The sequence below is a fragment of the Lacerta agilis genome, chromosome 8, assembly GCF_009819535.1.
Source record: "Lacerta agilis isolate rLacAgi1 chromosome 8, rLacAgi1.pri, whole genome shotgun sequence".
NCBI lineage: Eukaryota > Metazoa > Chordata > Lepidosauria > Squamata > Lacertidae > Lacerta > Lacerta agilis.
In genome coordinates, this window is record NC_046319.1 from 75,359,069 (window position 1) to 75,374,023 (window position 14,955).

A 14,955-nucleotide genomic window follows, 5' to 3' on the forward strand; every position below is an offset into this window, starting at 1 on the left:
ACTCCTGCCATTGACTCCTGCCAAAGCCTGGGGGGGGGAGGTGGATTTTTTTACCTCCTTCGGTATCCCTCCCCATTCTCTTGGTAGCCCTGTATTAACCTCTCCTGCCTGGAGGATGCCTGGCACCTGGTAAAACGACGACTCCTGGGCTGTGCCACTTCGTATTGCAGATGGAGGTTGCCTGATAGCTCCCCGCCACCCCCAAAAGGGAAAAGAATCCTACACATAGAAAATGGGCATGTTGGAAAGAAGTCTTTTCCAGACTCCCCCAGCATCTAGTTTCTCTGGATGGAGAGTTTTCCATGTGTGTCCAGGGGGTGGGGGGGTGGGGGAGAGATTCAGTCGTGCAGTTCCGTCTGCACTCTGGAACGGAACAATCCAGGAACAACACCAGATGAGAGCTTTTTCTCTCTGACTCCGAGATACGATTGGAACTATCTTCACATGACGTGATCACGCCTTTGTGACTGTTTAGGCTCCTCCCAGAAGGCACAAGGAATGCCTGCCAGGTCCCTGGCAACCACCACCACAGTGTTAGCCATCTTTGTGGTTTGACGTGCTAGATTCCTCAGCCACGGGGTGGGCAACTTGTTGAGGGTACTCCGCTTCTCATTGTGTCCTCAAAACAACCTTGGCATGCGCTCCCGACCGCGCATGGCATCTCCCACCAAGCACCCGAGAGTATTGCTTCCTCCTTGCCCAAATACCAGCCCCAGGGAGTTGGGGGTTCCCCATGTGAGTGAGTGCAAAAGATAGGGTCTATTGCTGTTGAAAGCTGAGCTCTCCTCCCCAAGCAACCATATGCACACACCCCAGGAGGTTTCGGCTGCAACAGAATACACCTTGTAGCCTTCCAGCAGAGAGCCAAGGGCAAGTGGCATCTCCTTCTGCGGCAGTATTCAAGGGGTGGCTGGGCAGGTCCCTGCAATGAGTGCTTTTTAAAAAGGGGCTAGGACATCCCTGCTTGGGCTACCTCCCAAATGCAGTGTTCAAGGTGCCAATTTAGCACTAGGCCAGGGATATGAGCTGTGACAGCCTTTTTAGCAAGGGGGTTGGAAACGGGACGGACTTGCGCAGGTATCTGTGCATAATGATCTCTCGTTGGGTCTGAGACTGCGACACGTCATCAGGACTCGACCCCATGCCAAATCCTGGAACCTGAAGGGTGGCAAGGCAGCTTGTGCTGCCCCACTCGGCTCTGGCCAAAGGGGGGAACTGCAGGGAGAACAGCAAGGAAGGATCTTCACATCAGTTGGGCAAAGTAGGTCGTGTGGCAGCTCCCTATAAAAGCTGCCAGGCGCAGGTTACTGTTGCTGTGTTGCTGGCAAGAGGCCACTTTTGTCCACAAGCCCAAGTTTGGAGTGCTATGCCTGATCTTGCCCATTACCCCAACAAGGACCAGTTAGGCTGGCGGGGACTGTTGCAGTACAACGTTACGGTGAAGCCTTTGGGTGTCTGCAGCACATCTGGCAATCAATCAATCAGTCAATCAATCAATCAATCAATCTCCCATCTAGATTTAGTCTCCAGAAGTTTGGATTAGATGAGGGGTGGGGAACCTATGGACCAGCATTGCTAGCGCTAAGGGGTGGTGATGGGAGTTGTAGTCTGGCAATGCCTGGGGGTCCCCTGGTCTCCCAGCCCCACATAAGAGGATACACAGAGATATTTCCATGTTTCAGAGTTTCCACTTTTGAATGGGGAGGTTGGTGCCACAAACTCCCACTGGCATGATTTCCCTATAGCTCAGGCTCCGGTCCGGTTGCTACTTGAATTGTGAATCTGTTCCCCAAGAGCTCAGGAGCCGCCTGGGTTTCCGGGCTCCTGATCTGAAAATGTGAAGGGTTGTTTTGTAGGTTTGCTGTTTTTAGTTGTTGCTTTTTTTGCCACTGCTGCTGTTTCCCCTGGGCGCAGGTACAGATTGGCGCTGCAGGATTTTTTTATTGTGATTACAATTGTTTTTTTACTACCTGTTCCCCTTGTCTTCACTGAACTTAACACTAATGCCATGAATTTCAGGGTCTGAGGGAAGGAATGATTGAAACACAAGATGCCTTTCCCCCCTCAATGCCCTTTTCGTGCCTTTGCTTGATGCTGAATGGACAGATCTCAGTGGGAACACAGATGGACTTTCTCCTTTTTAAAATAAACTTTATTGATGTTGTTTCTTAAAAATAAATGTTTTTCAAACCCTCATAATGACAGCATAATGCTTTGTGGGTTAGGAGAGCCCGAACTGTTCCTGATTTGTTATCTTGCCATGGGCTAGGTGTCCTGGGGAGGGTTCGGAGACTTCCACTGATTTGACACCTAGATAAATAATGAGCCTTGGCTCACATCCACAACATACATAGAAAGCACGAGGCTTCCTCACAAAGACTTTGGGGAAGCACAGTTTGCTCAGGGTGCTGGGAAGTGTAGCTCGGTGCAGGGTAAACTACAGTTCCCACGAATATATATTGAGAGGAAGAAGCAATTTCTATTTCCAGATATAGATGTGTGTGTGTGTGTGTGTGTAATATATCAACATTCTGGGCGTTGGCCTGACTTTGAGGAAAGACGAGGATCCTATGTGGGTAACTATGGAAACCTTCGGCGCGCGGAACCCAATGACGCTCACAAAGATGGAGCCGCCCGTGGGGTTTTTCCCTTTAGTTCCTCCCACCTATCAAACTCTATGGTTTTTTTGCGGGCCACTCTGCCCGTTAAGCTCGGTGGCCACCTGACCTTGCTCCTGTTCTCCGCAGCTGACCTTGCTGGCTTAGCGAGACTCGCTCCGCCTCTCAATTAAGAAAAGCAGCCAGTGACAAGGCGGCAGGGAACCCTATCCCCAGCGCCGTTCGAAAAACAACCAATGGGGACGCGGCAAGCCCGCGGAAAAAAGAGACCAGTGGCCGAGAGGAGCTCGGATTCATTCCCATAACCGGCCCAATCGGGGCGGACGGTACGGCGAGCCCAACCAATAGGAAGCCGTTCCTTGGAGCGGAAGCGGCGGGACACTGCCATGCCTGCGAGCCATGGAGGGGGGGTGCCTGAGGGGCGAGGCTTGCGGGAGCAGCAGCCAGTCGCGCCGCGGCGGAGGGCGAGCACGGGCGGTGCTGGCCAATGGCGGCGCCGGAGGGCGGGGCTTGTGAGCAGGCGGGTTCGGGTGTCCCCCGGCTCCGGCTCTCTGCTGCTGCTGCTGCTCTTCCTGCCGCCGCCGCCACCGCGTGAGTTGGGAGCGGGGCAGGAGTGTCCGGGGCTGGAGGGCGGCGGTGCTCCGGCGTGGCGGGAGGGGGGAGGCCGCGCAGGGTGGGGAAGCAGCGCAGGGCAGGGAGGGCAGCTTACCAGGGAGGGAGGGAGGCAGGCACGCGAGGGTGGAAGGAGGGGAAACCAAAATGGACTCTGCAGTGAGGGGAGTGGGAGGGAGGAGCTCTGGGAGTGGGTGGGGGAGGGGGAAGGCCCAGGGGTGCTGGTGGCCCAGGGGGTGGGCATCCCTCGCACCCCCCACTGCCTGCTCCGAGGATCTCCCTCGGCCCAAGCCACCGGTTCCCGCTTTCAAGGGAAGGGCCGCAGCTCGTCGGCAGAGCATGTGGCTTCCGCGCAGGAGGTCCCCCAGGTTCAAGCTGCAGCATCCACCCCCCCCCTCCCCCCCAGGTGTAAAGCTCCTGCCTCAAACTCCGGAGAGCCCCTGGTGGTGCATCAGCCTGGAATATAAAAAGAGAATTCTGAATTGGCCAAAGCCTCATCGCGGGGCCACCTGGAAGTGCCCCTCGAGCACCAATGGTGATCTGGCGAGCGCTTACTAAGTAATAGAGCATTTGCTTTGGATGGCGAAGGGCACAGGTTCAGTCTCCCGGAAACTCTAGGTAGGACTGGGAGAGATTCCCGCACCCCCTGGCTGAAAACTGGGAGAGCTGTTGCCAGCTTTGTGGTGCATCAGCCTGGAATATGATAGAGGGGAGGACTCTGAATTTACAAATGTTTCATTGTGTGGTTGCCTGGAAGTGCTCACCACAGGTGATCTGATGAGTGATTACCCAGTGGTTAGATGTTAGGGTATCTGCTTTGGATGTGGAAGGGGACAGGCTCAGTCTCCTGGCAACTGCAGGTACGGCTGGGGGAAAACACACACACACACACACCTGAAACCCTGGAGAGCCACTGTCCGCCAGTATGAACTGTACTGAACTGGGTGCATCCCCATGGTCAGACTTGGTATAAGGCAGCTTCCTATGACTGCAGCCTAACTGCAAGTCCTGGGAACGTCAGCTCAGACACTTGCACGGGACGGCAGTCTTGAGTATCGCAAGCTTCCCTTTCTTTTGCTCTTACTGTACTGTAAAAGCATTTCAGGCCAGGTGGTTCTTGGCATGTATACACTGCTACTTCAGAAGTGCTCCCTTTTTCAGAGAAAGGGGCTCAGTGGTGGGGCATATGTCCCAGTTTCAGTCCTCTGCATCTTCTGGTATGGTTGTGAATGCTCCCTGCCTGAAACCCTGGAGAGCTTTTGTCAGTCAGTGTATTCAGTATTGAACTAAATACTTCCAGGGTTTTAGGCCACTATTATAAGAGCTTTATACTGGGTTATTTTGCTGGTCTATCTCCACTCACTCCTAGACCACACTTCCCCCCAACTGTGGGTCCCTAGATGTTGGACTACAGCCCCATAGCCTGTATCCCCATAGCCTGAAGTGGGGAAGCATGGAAAAGATTGTTTCTAGACTTGTTCTGAGTGTGATGTTGGCGTGTCTTTTAGAGTGGTCAGCAGCTACATGGGAGCCAACGTGTAGACTCGTAATCTGGTGAACCGGGTTCGCGTCTCCACTCCTCCACATGCAGCTGCTGGGTGACCTTGGGCTAGTCACACTTCTCTCAAGTCTCTCAGTCTCACTCACTTCACAGATACAGGTAGGTAGCCGTGTTGGTCTGCCATAGTCAAAACAAAACAAAACAAAAAAATTCCTTCCAGTAGCACCTTAGAGACCAACTAAGTTTGTTCTTGGTATGAGCTTTCGTGTGCATGCACACTTCTTCAGTGTTTGTTGTGGGGGAGGAAGGGAAAGGAGAATGTTAGCCGCTTTGAGACTCCTTAGGGTAGTGATAAAGCGGGATATCAAATCCAAACTACTCTTCTCTTCTACGTGCACATCAGATCTGCCAGGGTTTCATGCAGGAGTTTCCTCCACCGCTTCCTGGAGATGCTGGGGACTCTGATGCAGAGCATGTAGCCTACCACTGAGCTACAACCCTGTCCTATATTAAGCCAGGATACCGATCTGTCTCTTCTGTCTGAGTCTGCCACTGGTCAGCAACCAATGGAAGCAGATTGACCCAGGCCATCGGTCTGCTTCGTTGAACCTGATACTAGGAATTGGTGGCTATATTCCAACCTTTGCTCATTGCAAAGCATAGGCTGTCACACTGAAGAATGGGTACTTCTGAAGGCCCTGAACAAAACCTTCCGCTTGAGCAGTTCTTTCCTTCTCCCTAGCTCCTCGCCATGGGTAATGTCCTGGCTGCCAGCTCCCCAGCGCCCCCTGCTGCCGTGCCAGGGCCGGGTTCTGGCCTCGTATCGGTTCCACCGGGATTCTCCATGCCCCCTGTCAGCGGGCTGGTTCCCCCAGCAGCAGATCGTGCCACAGAAGACAAGTGTGACCAGCTTCCCAACCCAGGCACCTTCGAGGAGTGTCACCGCAAATGCAAAGGTAAAATGCTCCTCCAACACATGGGAAAGGGAAGGCAGCATCTATGTCACGGGACTCTTGTACTCCTAAAACAAAAGAAGCTGATGTTTCTCCGTGTTGTCGGATTTCCAGCTTATTGAGTTCATATTTTGTCATGCAAGTTGCCTGCTTAGAGCATGTCTCTGGTATGTCTGGTCTGTGCACAGACTCTGGGATCCTCTCTTGAATTTTATTTATTTCATGCATATTGCATGTTCCATCATGTAAACTGAAAGCTGCATCTTTGGGGTTTCCGAAATGGTGTTTCATCCAGGCACTGAGCAGACCCAAATCTGTTATGCGCCTTCGGATTGGATCCTGGGAGCATGGAAGTATGACATGCTATGAGAGTGCTCCCATCAAATTAGTGAAAACCCCAGTTTCTATTTGGAAAGCAAAAGCTGCATTGCTACGTTTTCACAATAACCTAGCAGTGGTGTGTGCTAAAGACTTGGTTAGCCAGAAGGTGGGCAGAGACCCTGATCTGTTATCTCTTCTCAGTGGCTAAGAGGGAGCTGCCAAGGCAGACGCCAGTTCAAATCTCCCCTTGGCCATGAACATGGGTAGGCAAACTAAGGCCCCGGGGGCGGATCAGGCCCAATCACCTTCTAAATCCAGCCAACAGACGGTCCGGGAATCAGCGTGTTTTTACATGAGTCGAATGTGTCCTTTTATTTAAAATGCATCTCTGGGTTATTTGTGGGGCCTGCCTGGTATTTTTACATGAGTCGAATGTGTCCTTTTATTTAAAATGCATCTCTGGGTTATTTGTGGGGCATAGGAATTCATTCACCCCCCAAAAAAAAAAATATAGTCTGGCCCCCCACATGGTCTGAGGGACAGTGGACCAGCCCCCTGCTGAAAATGTTTGCTGACCCCTGGCTATAAACTTACCATGTGACCTTAGCCATGCCTGCCTCATTTTGATGTGCAATATGGGGATAGCAGCGCTGGCATTATTTGTAAACTTCTAAGAAGAACTGAAAATTCCCAGCTGGCTTTCAGTTTTACATCTCTGCAGTGGAGTGTTTAGTGTGTGGGACTGAGACCTGGGAGACCAGGGTTCAAATCCCCACTCAGCTGTGAGACTCGCTGGGTGATCTTTGGCTAGTTACAGTGCCACCCTAATCTACCGTGTAGGGTCTTTGTGAGGATATAATGGCACAGGGAGAGAAACCCTATACGCTTGAGCAGCTTAAAGTGACACACGTATAAGTGTGAAGGTAATGATGACGTGCCGTTTTCTTTCACTTGTTAACAATCCTTGATTTTGTGGTAAACGCTTAATTCTTTTTATTAGACCTGCATTCATTTCTTGCTTTTCGGTCATGATGGAGCATTGTAGAGGCTTTCTGTGTCTTTCCCATCTGATCTCCCATTCAGCCACTGGCCAGGCCTAAGCTTGGCTTCAGCAAGGCTGCTGTATGCTATGGTGTCACACCAGACACTGGAGCATGGCTCTGCACATGCAGTGACTATTTCATGCAAGGGTTCCGTTCCCGGCCCCTGTGCGCATGCCCCACCCCACCCCTGTTCTGCCCTCTTCCAGGTCAAAAAGACCAGCGCGTCAGCAGTTGCTCGTCAATTGGACACGCCTAAATGGCCGCCACTTGTAATCTGCCGTGTCCTCCGGCTGTGCAGAGTATTTATATAAATAGCTATCATATAATTATTCCAAAAACTCTGCAGACACATTTTGAGAGGGCATCACTGTTCCAAGGGCCAGAGAGAGGCTGCGTTTTGCCCCAGCTCCGTTGGTTCCCCTTCCCTAGCACAGGATGTATATTGCTTGTGATATGGCCAAGGATAGCTTGGCCATAAAATCCCATTCCTTAGGCAGAAGGTTCCAGAGGGGCTGTCGCTTTCCCGAATCTGCTTCTCATCTTCGTATGCGCTTTTTAAAAAAAACAAACACGATTCTAGTCCAGAGTTAGGGAGACCGTTTCCTTTTGACTTCTTGTTTCTTGTGCGAAAATGGCTAACAGTAGGCACAATGTATCGCTACTAGTTTCATTCATTTATGTAGCGTGGATGTTGGTGGTCCCCCTTGCTTCCTTCCATGCCGAGTGCCGACTCTTCATTTAAACAGTCTAAGGCCTGATCTCACACATGATGTGGAACGAGGTGGTTAAGATCAACACGGATTGGGCTAGAGGGTGGGTGGGAATCACTTTTTGTGTGTGGAAAACATGCAAGCGAGAAACGAGCACATCCTGGAGTGGGGCTAGCTTAGAACCTTTCTCCCTGCCATGGTAATTTAGTTCAGAGACAGCCACTGTGGTATCCTTCAACTCCCTTCAGGGCTAGCCAGTATAGCCAGTTGTCGGAGATGATGGGAGTTGCAGTCCAAAAACACGTGGAGATAAATCACATTGGCTACCCCGATTTCGTTATTCAATTTGCAGGAGTTCCCCCCCCCCGCCACCTTTATGCAAGGAAAGCCTTCAAAAATAGCAGTTCCGCAGAGACACACAGCCCAAAGTGGTGCAGTCTATTCTACCAATTCATTCTGCTGCCTGGGTACACTAGACCAGACTTCAGCTGGTGCAGATCGAACCTTCTGTTTTCCAAAAGCTGTTTGCTCTCTTAGGTTTCCTGAAGGTTGGATCTCATGGCTCTGCCTGCTTACCCTTTTTTGTTTTTACCTGCTTGTTCATGCTGACACCAAGTATGGAAAACACTTCCACGCTTTCTCCCGATTGCCTGTAGCAATGTCCTGCCTTTCGTTCAAGCAGCTCAGGATTGCAGGTGCTGGGTTCTCTCTCATTAGCCTTGCAATGGGAGGTAGCCTAGGCTGAGAGTGCAGCCAAGTGGGAATTTGAACACGTTCCCTGTAACCAGACGCTGGGCATCTCCGGGAGAGGCCCTAATAGCTCTTGTTTTGAGCAAGGGAAGCTTGAAAGGACAAAATGTGACCACGTGATGATCTGACACCCTCTTTTCTCACCGTTTCAGAATTATTCCCCATCCAGATGGAGGGTGTGAAACTGACTGTGAACAAAGGTCTCAGCAACCACTTCCAGGTAAGAGTGACTCCTTTGAATTTGCAGGCAGTTTGACAGAGTCACTCTAGAGATTTTGGGTTGCATCCAAGTCTTGATTTCAATGGGCTTACTCAATGAATGAGTTGGATAAAAACTATTGCAATGGTAAACCATGGTTTGCAGCACACAAGCCTGTTTTTAGCCCTTAGTAATTTTTGCAAGCAATATTTTGCATTGACCTGTGCAAATGTTGATTTAACTGCCTTTCCAGTCCTGTCTGTTCTTGGTATTTGTAGTGCATCAGCCAAAAATATGAGAGAGAGAGAGAGAGAGAGAGAACACACTCTACACCAGTGTGGTGTAGTGGTTAAGAGTGGTAGACTCGTAATCTGGGGAACCGGGTTCGTGTCTCCGCTCCTCCACATGCAGCTGCTGGGTGACCTTGGGCTAGTCACACTTCTTTGAAGTCTCTCAGCCCCACTTGCCTCACAGAGTGTTTGTTGTGGGGGAGGAAGGGAAAGGAGAATGTTAGCCGCTTTGAGACTCCTTCGGGTAGTGATAAAGCGGGATATCAAATCCAAACTCTTCTTCTTCTTCTCTGAACGGACAAAGGCTTCAAAGTGTGGTCACCTGGAAGCAATCACCGCTCACCACAGGCGATCTGGCAAGCAGTTGCCGAGGGCTGTAGCTGAGTGCTAGTGTATCTGCTTTGGATGCAGAAGGACACAGGTTTATTTCTTTTCATCCAGGGAGAGACCACTGTGAAATCCTTGAGAGCTGCTGCCAGTCAGTGTACTCAATACTGCGCTAGATGGACTTACTTGGTATATGTTGGCTTGCTGTGTTCCTACATCTTAGTTTCACGTTGCTGTTTCGCACATTTGTTGCCTTCTTCAGGTCAATCACACGGTGGCTCTCAGTACGGTTGGCGACTCCAATTACCACTTTGGGGTGACCTACGTAGGGACAAAGCAGCTGAGCCCCACAGAGGTACGTTTGCACGCATTGTGGTGGGGAGAAACAGTAGGCGCTTTTTCTGCATATCTTGGGCAGCTGAATAATTGGGTCATCCTGACTGGCAGTCTGCTCTCATCTGTGTCAGTCAGGATCACCTTCTCCCATTTTATTTATTTAAAATACCACTTTATCACCCGCAGCAAAACGTTCTGGGGTGGCGCACAAAAGCACGAACAACTTTTACACGACATAGAAACACGAATCTGAGATCCTTCTGGCCGTAACTTTTGTTACTCAAGTTTCTCGTGACTGCTTGCTCTAACTTTTGCCATGGCCACTGATCGCCTTAAGATTGTTTATTACTTTGTTTTTTTAATCCATGCCTGATTTGTAGTTTGCTCTAATGAGCTATGTGCCCTGCCTTGAAATCTTTAGTTAGATAATATTAATATTAATATTTTAATAAATAAAACAAAGTTGAAACAAAATGAAATCAAACAAAATGTATAACGCAAGTTAAAATAGTTGTATTTGGGTACTCCTTGACTGGTAATTTGAGGGTTCTTGATAATAGAATCAGAATTGTTGGAGGGACCTTATGGGTCATCTAGTCCAACCCCTGCAATTTGTGTCTGTTATTCTTCTTCTTACTACTTTACTTTGTTCTCCGAGTTGTATTTCATGTAATTATGATAGCCTCCCTGTAGACTGTACCTTGGAACAGAAGTCGAACAGCTTAGTTCCCGAACGTTTTGGCTCCCGAATGCCGCAAACCCGGAAGTAAGTGTTCCGGTTTGCAAACTGTTTTTGGAAGCCAAACGTCCAACGGAGTTTCCTGCAGCCAATCAGAAGCCGTGCTTTGGCTTTTGAACATTTTGGAAGTCAAACGGACTTCCATTCGACTTCCAAGGTACGACTGTACTGTGGAAAGACAGAGCATAAATGCACAACCTAAACAAGTTACTTATTGGTTACCCTTTGAATGTGCCTTTGTTCCTCTCTCTGCCTCAGGCCTTCCCCGTTCTGGTGGGGGACATGGACAACAGCGGCAGCCTCAACGCACAGATCATTCACCAGCTCACAAACAAAGTTCGCTCCAAGGTGGCCTTCCAGGTACTCAGTTATTGGTTGAGCTCCTCCTCTTCTCCCTTCCCACAGGTCCTCCTCCTCCTCCTGCTGCTGCTGCTGCCATCTTCTTGCAGATCCAGGCCTTGCAGTATGCCCTGGGCCCTTTGGGTCTCGGGGTATGTTGCTGGCCTGTGATTGAGGCTTGTAAATATCCCTCTTTTCCTGATCACCTATGGCGAGCCAGAATTGCCTTCAGGTGACCAGGGAGGGGGGCTGCACTGCAAAACTATATTCCCATTTAATTTACGACTACCAACTTACTAATGGACTAATAATCTCGGTCCATTGCTTAGGATTGGTTGAGGAGACTTTCTTATTTTATTTTTGTATTTCAGTTGCAGCGTCTCCCCCTCTTAGTCTGCTCTCTCCACGTTCCCTCTTTGATTTAGGGATTTGCGAGGGTGGGGGGGAAAGGGATCGGCCCTGGGATTCCCTGCTGTATGACTTGATAGCGATTCAGCCTCTTGGCGTCTCCCGCCTCAGCTCCTTTGGGAAGGTGTGGCTACATGCAAGGCCAGGCTGCATGCTTGAGATCTCCTAATGCCTTGGCAGTGGCTATCAGCAACTGACCTCTTCTTACCCCATGTGTCTCCCAGCACGTGGTGGTTCAGTGTGGCCCATGCTTATCAAATTCCTTGTGCCAAATAAAACTAATGTTTCTCCCCCCCCCCCCCCCCGGCAACCCAGACGCAGCAATCAAAATTCGTGAACTGGCAGATGGATGGGGAATACCGGGGCGCAGACTTCACTGCAGCTGTCACGCTAGGGAACCCCGATATCTTAGTGGGTTCAGGTGAGACAGCTCCCATTCTCCTCTCATTCTCATTAGACTGGCCTTTGGCGTGGGTCCCTCTGTCCTGAGGGTGTGATCCACGTGGCTGTATTTCTACCTGTCGAGTCCTGACCAATCCTCTCTCCTCTCTGCCCCACAGGGATCCTGGTGGCGCATTACCTACAGAGCATCACACCGTGCCTGGCGCTGGGTGGGGAGCTGGTATACCATCGCCGCCCGGGAGAGGAGGGAACCGTCATGTCACTTGCTGGGAAGTACACAGGTACCGACACAGCCTGCCAGATCCACCTGTGAAACAGTTCCCGCAAAGTATCTCGAAGAAGTTTCACACTGAAAACAGTTTAATACATAAAAGCAGCACAGTTGCGGAATTGTATACAGAATTTAGGGCCGATTTGAACTGTGTTCTGCGTATCTCACTGCTTAGCCCTCCTTGGCACCAATGTACACATAGAGGATTAGGGTTGTCTCTCAAAAACAGAGGCCGGAAGGATTAGGCCAACAATGTTCAACTCCTTTAAAGAAAAAAGATAACATGCCTGATTCTCAACATGCGGTTGGGGCGTGACTAGTGCTAGGTTGAAGACCTTCGCCTTTGCAGTTTTACTTAAGAGAGAAGCCACTCTGCTTGCCCACCAGGTCTAGTATCCCGTTTCCAACAGTGGCAAACCAAACGCTGCCAGGAAGCCCATAAGCAGGACGCAAAGGCAAGAGGGCTCCTCATTATTTTCTGGTTAGAGCGTGGTTCTGGTAATGCCAAGGTTTGCAGGTTCGATCCCCGCGTGGGACAACTGCGTATTCCTGCGCTGCAGGGGGGTTGGACTCGATCAGTGTTCCCCAGACTTGGGTCACCAGCTGTTTTCGGACTACAATTCCCATCATCCCTGACGACTGGTCCTGCTAGCTAGGGATGATGGGGGTTGTAGTCCGAAAACAAGTTTAGGAAACCGTGGACTAGAACATCCACGGGGTCCCTTCCAACTCTACAATTCTATGGTGGCTCCCTGTAGCTTGGAGGTGGGGGACCTCTGGCCCTCCAGGTGTTGCTAGACCACAACTCCAATCCACATTCCTGATCGTTGGCTGTGCTGCTGGGGGCCGATGGGTGTTGGAGCTCCAGCAGCACCTACGACAGGGGTCATAGAATCATAGAGTTGGAAGAGACCACAAGGGCCATCCAGTCCAACCCCCTGCCAAGCAGGAAAGGGTCAGCAAACTTTTTCAGCAGGGGGCTGGTCCACTGTCCCTTAGACCTTGTGGGGGGCCGGACTATATTTTTTGGGGGGGTGGGGGAATGATGCAAGAGCACCACGAGCCCTGGTGGCTGCTTACCTGTGTCTTGCAAGCGGCAGGGGCTGGCGGCGGCAGGACGATGAGTGGCACGCAAAAGGGCTCCGGAGAGGGGCTGCTTAAAATGGTGTCCGCTCGAGCACTGCTGCTGCTGGAACCAACAAAGCCCAGCCCCCTTCCTCCTCTAGGCAGGGCAGGGAGAAGCCAGGAGGAGGGAGGGAGGAGGCGCCATCGTGTGTGAGAGAGGGAAAGAACGCACGCACACAGGCGATCCACGTGGCAATTCCCAGACCGTCCATGGGCTGGATCCAGAAGGCAATTGGCCCTGATCCGGCCTGCGGACCTTAGTTTGCCAACCCATGACCTACGAGGTCACAGGCCTGCCACTCCTGCTTTTTCAGCTGCTAAGGACCAGTGACAGATCCATGGAGGAACAGGCCTAATATTTTCCGAAGGAGAGTCTGGGTTCCTGGGTTCTCAGCAATCCTTTCTCTCTTTCCTCCCCCAGCACCTAACTGGATTGGGACTCTGACGCTAGGGCAGGCCGGAGCACACGCCACGTATTACCACAAAGCCAGCGATCAGGTTAGTGGCCTCTTGGAGATGGTTTGTGGGGCCAAGAATAAAGCAAAGAAAAACCTCTTGGTGCGAAGTGTTCCTTCCTTGGACCACCTCCTCATCCTTTTCCCTTTCTGTGTCCTTCCAGTTGCAAGTGGGGGTGGAGTTTGAAGCCAGCACCCGCATGCAGGACACGAGCGTGACGTTTGGCTACCAGCTGGACCTCCCCAAAGCCAACCTACTTTTCAGAGGTACGGCATCCGTCTCCATCCCGGTTTAGACTGCATGTTTCTACCCAAGGATAACGAGGCCTGGTGGGGAGACCTCCCTCTTGAGAGTTTCCCTTTTTGCTTCAGTTTTGAATATGCTGATTCCTGGGCCACGCTCAGGTGTGATCTCTGTGGCATTTGTGGCGTGTGCATGCACACAGCCCGAACCAGCGGCAGCTGGTAACCCCCAGAGCTGGCTAGTGAAGTGGGCAGGGCAGCTAATAAAAGCCAGAGCCTCGGATGGTCACTGGAAGCAGAGATTTTCTCCCCATCCTCTGCTGTATCGTTGCAACAGACCCTTAGGCGATTCTCCGACAGAGGCCTTGGAAGGACACCTAGAAGTAGGTGTCAACATCAAATACCTAGATACACCTGTACTTTTTCAGTTCTGTTTCTAGCAAGAGAGATGGACAGAAACTGGTGTGCAGTGAAAATTTTCGTAGGGAAACAGTTGGTGCCAGTGGCGCCAGCTTGCGAGAGTGATTGGGGGGGCCGACGTTGCCCACGTGAGCATCACACCTCCTTCCTATGCCAGGCAGAAGCCTCCCAGGCTTTGGGAAGGTGACAGGAGGACTTTTGGACCCCGTCTGAGCATCATGGTTCCCTCCCTATGCTGGGCAGAAGCTTCCCGGGGTTTGGGAAGGAAGCGTCTGGCCTCTGAATATCATGGTATAAAAATGAACAAGTCAGAGTAAAAGGTGCACACTTTAATACTCTTAATTTAGGGGACTAGCCTAGTCCACTGATGGTTGAAGGAACGTCCCCACCCCCATCGTTCAGCCCGGACACTTACAATTATTAATATTACTATTATTAAAATTATTATGGCACGCCTCTGGGCAGAAAGGACCCCAGCCAGCCTCTGAATGCAAAGAAATGTGTGAACATGATGTGAGGGAGGGGGTTGCTTGGCAAGGGGTTGGACTGGATGGCCCTTGTGGTGTCTTCCAATTCTATGATTCTAGGGAGACAAATTACAAGATTCCACGCAGACAAATTACAGTTTAGGCCCACCTCATTCTGCCGGCCAGCCTCCGCTGCTTCTGACCGCGGCTTTCCCCTTCTCCCTTTAGGCTCCGTCGACAGCAACTGGATCGTAGGAGCAGCCCTGGAGAAGAAGCTCCTCCCTCTGCCCCTCACGCTGGCGATGGGTGCCTTCCTCAACCACCGCAAGAACAAATTCCAGTGTGGTTTCGGCCTGACCATTGGCTAAGCCTGCCAGCCCTTCTTCTTCCTCCTCCTCCTCCTCTTCCTCCTCCAACCCCCACCGA

The 14,955-nt window shown here is 51.2% G+C and overlaps 1 protein-coding gene across 1 annotated transcript; it reads left to right on the forward strand.

Annotated features, from left to right (window-relative positions):
* The first annotated feature begins 4,034 nt into the window (after positions 1–4,034).
* TOMM40 (translocase of outer mitochondrial membrane 40) lies at positions 4,035–14,955 on the forward strand. The gene is made up of 10 exons (XM_033158359.1): positions 4,035–4,090; positions 5,474–5,687; positions 8,661–8,728; positions 9,587–9,679; positions 10,658–10,759; positions 11,462–11,567; positions 11,707–11,829; positions 13,366–13,442; positions 13,564–13,666; positions 14,758–14,955. Exons 1-10 carry the CDS (start codon positions 4,052–4,054, stop codon positions 14,895–14,897), a joined length of 1,065 nt encoding a protein of 354 aa, XP_033014250.1. The 5' UTR covers positions 4,035–4,051; the 3' UTR covers positions 14,898–14,955.

Bases quoted from the DNA above. Each gene is read 5' to 3' on its own strand.
- TOMM40 (XM_033158359.1), top strand. From the start codon at position 4,052: ATGTGGAAGGGGACAGGCTCAGTCTCCTGGCAACTGCAG. The intron at 10,760-11,461 runs GTACTCAGTTAT...CCGGCAACCCAG, and splicing joins GCTCCAAGGTGGCCTTCCAG to ACGCAGCAATCAAAATTCGT. The intron at 13,667-14,757 runs GTACGGCATCCG...TTCTCCCTTTAG, and splicing joins AGCCAACCTACTTTTCAGAG to GCTCCGTCGACAGCAACTGG.